We start from the raw sequence: 1,061 nt of genomic DNA, 5'->3' as shown, positions 1-1,061 counted from the left end.
CCTGGTATCAACATTACACAAGCTACACACACTCCAACAAGCAAGAAAAGTGCATAGATCAATCTAGTTACAGTGGAGTTGTTTCCACTAGGACAGCATCTGCACAGCAAACACGGGGCACTACCACACAAACATGGTATCTGGGAAAAAGAATATTATTAAAATTAAGTATAGCTTAAAATGATACAATGAAAATTTACATTCTACCTGTTTAAAAAAGAAAAAAACAAAGTAATTACCAAGGGGCAAAGGTATTTGATTCATATACATTATCTACAAAGTCAAACAAAAAAGTCCTTGCACTATATACTAAGCAACATGAATAAATTAGTTAAGACAACAAAGGGAAAAAAAATCACCAGCAAGCAACCAAGATTAGCTAAGAAAAGAAATGGAATAATCATGAGTAGCACAGCTGCTAAGCAAACCTCCAGCCCTTGCTCCTTTAGCTCCCAGAAATCATACTCGTGAATCCACAAAATTCTGAGAATTCTCAAATATCTCCAGGGACGAAAAAAAGTGAATTGGCAACCCTATCTTTTCCCTCTTTTGACTTGGTAATGGTAATAACAATGAAAACTACAACTAGAGTCAGACAAAAAGGATAAGTAAGTAACTGGGGCTAGCTAACTTTGTCCAATAAACTCTGCAATAAACTAGTAGTATACCCAAGGAAATAGGGTATCTTCCCATCCAGGAGAGGTGAACACTGGTATAGGGTATTTAACAATAAATATCTCAAAAGGGCAAAGAGTAAGTATTCTAATAAGGACTGACCATAAGCTGGACTGAGCTCCACCATACCATCAGACTTCAGAAGTTGGATGAACTAAGACATTGCAGCCCTAGACCTGTAACTCTGGGGGAAAAGTCTTAGATACCATAGTACAGGAATAATGTAGCCAGCCACACTGAAGCAACCAACATAAGGTAGGAACAGAGCTGCTTTATATTAAGTTTCAGCAAGAAACTTAAACAATAAAGGTCATAATAACTAAGCAAACATACTCTAGCAAAAATTAAAAATAAACAGCTCTCCTCAAAGAAAGGAATCAAAAAAA

The 1,061-nt window shown here is 36.3% G+C and overlaps 1 protein-coding gene across 1 annotated transcript in view; it reads right to left on the bottom strand.

The window, feature by feature from the left end:
- Nucleotides 1–1,061, bottom strand: part of SERINC1 (serine incorporator 1) — a 31,543-nt gene that overhangs the window by 19,644 nt on the left and 10,838 nt on the right. The window contains exon 2 of the mRNA XM_012643803.1: nt 1–140. This exon is cut by the window's left edge and continues 20 nt beyond it. Within this exon, the coding sequence (XP_012499257.1) occupies nt 1–140 (140 nt within the window). The remainder of the gene's footprint in view (nt 141–1,061) is intronic.

This window comes from Propithecus coquereli, unplaced genomic scaffold (genome assembly GCF_000956105.1).
Source record: "Propithecus coquereli isolate 6110/MARCELLA unplaced genomic scaffold, Pcoq_1.0 Scaffold200, whole genome shotgun sequence".
NCBI lineage: Eukaryota > Metazoa > Chordata > Mammalia > Primates > Indriidae > Propithecus > Propithecus coquereli.
This window is presented reverse-complemented; position numbering and strand designations above follow the sequence as displayed.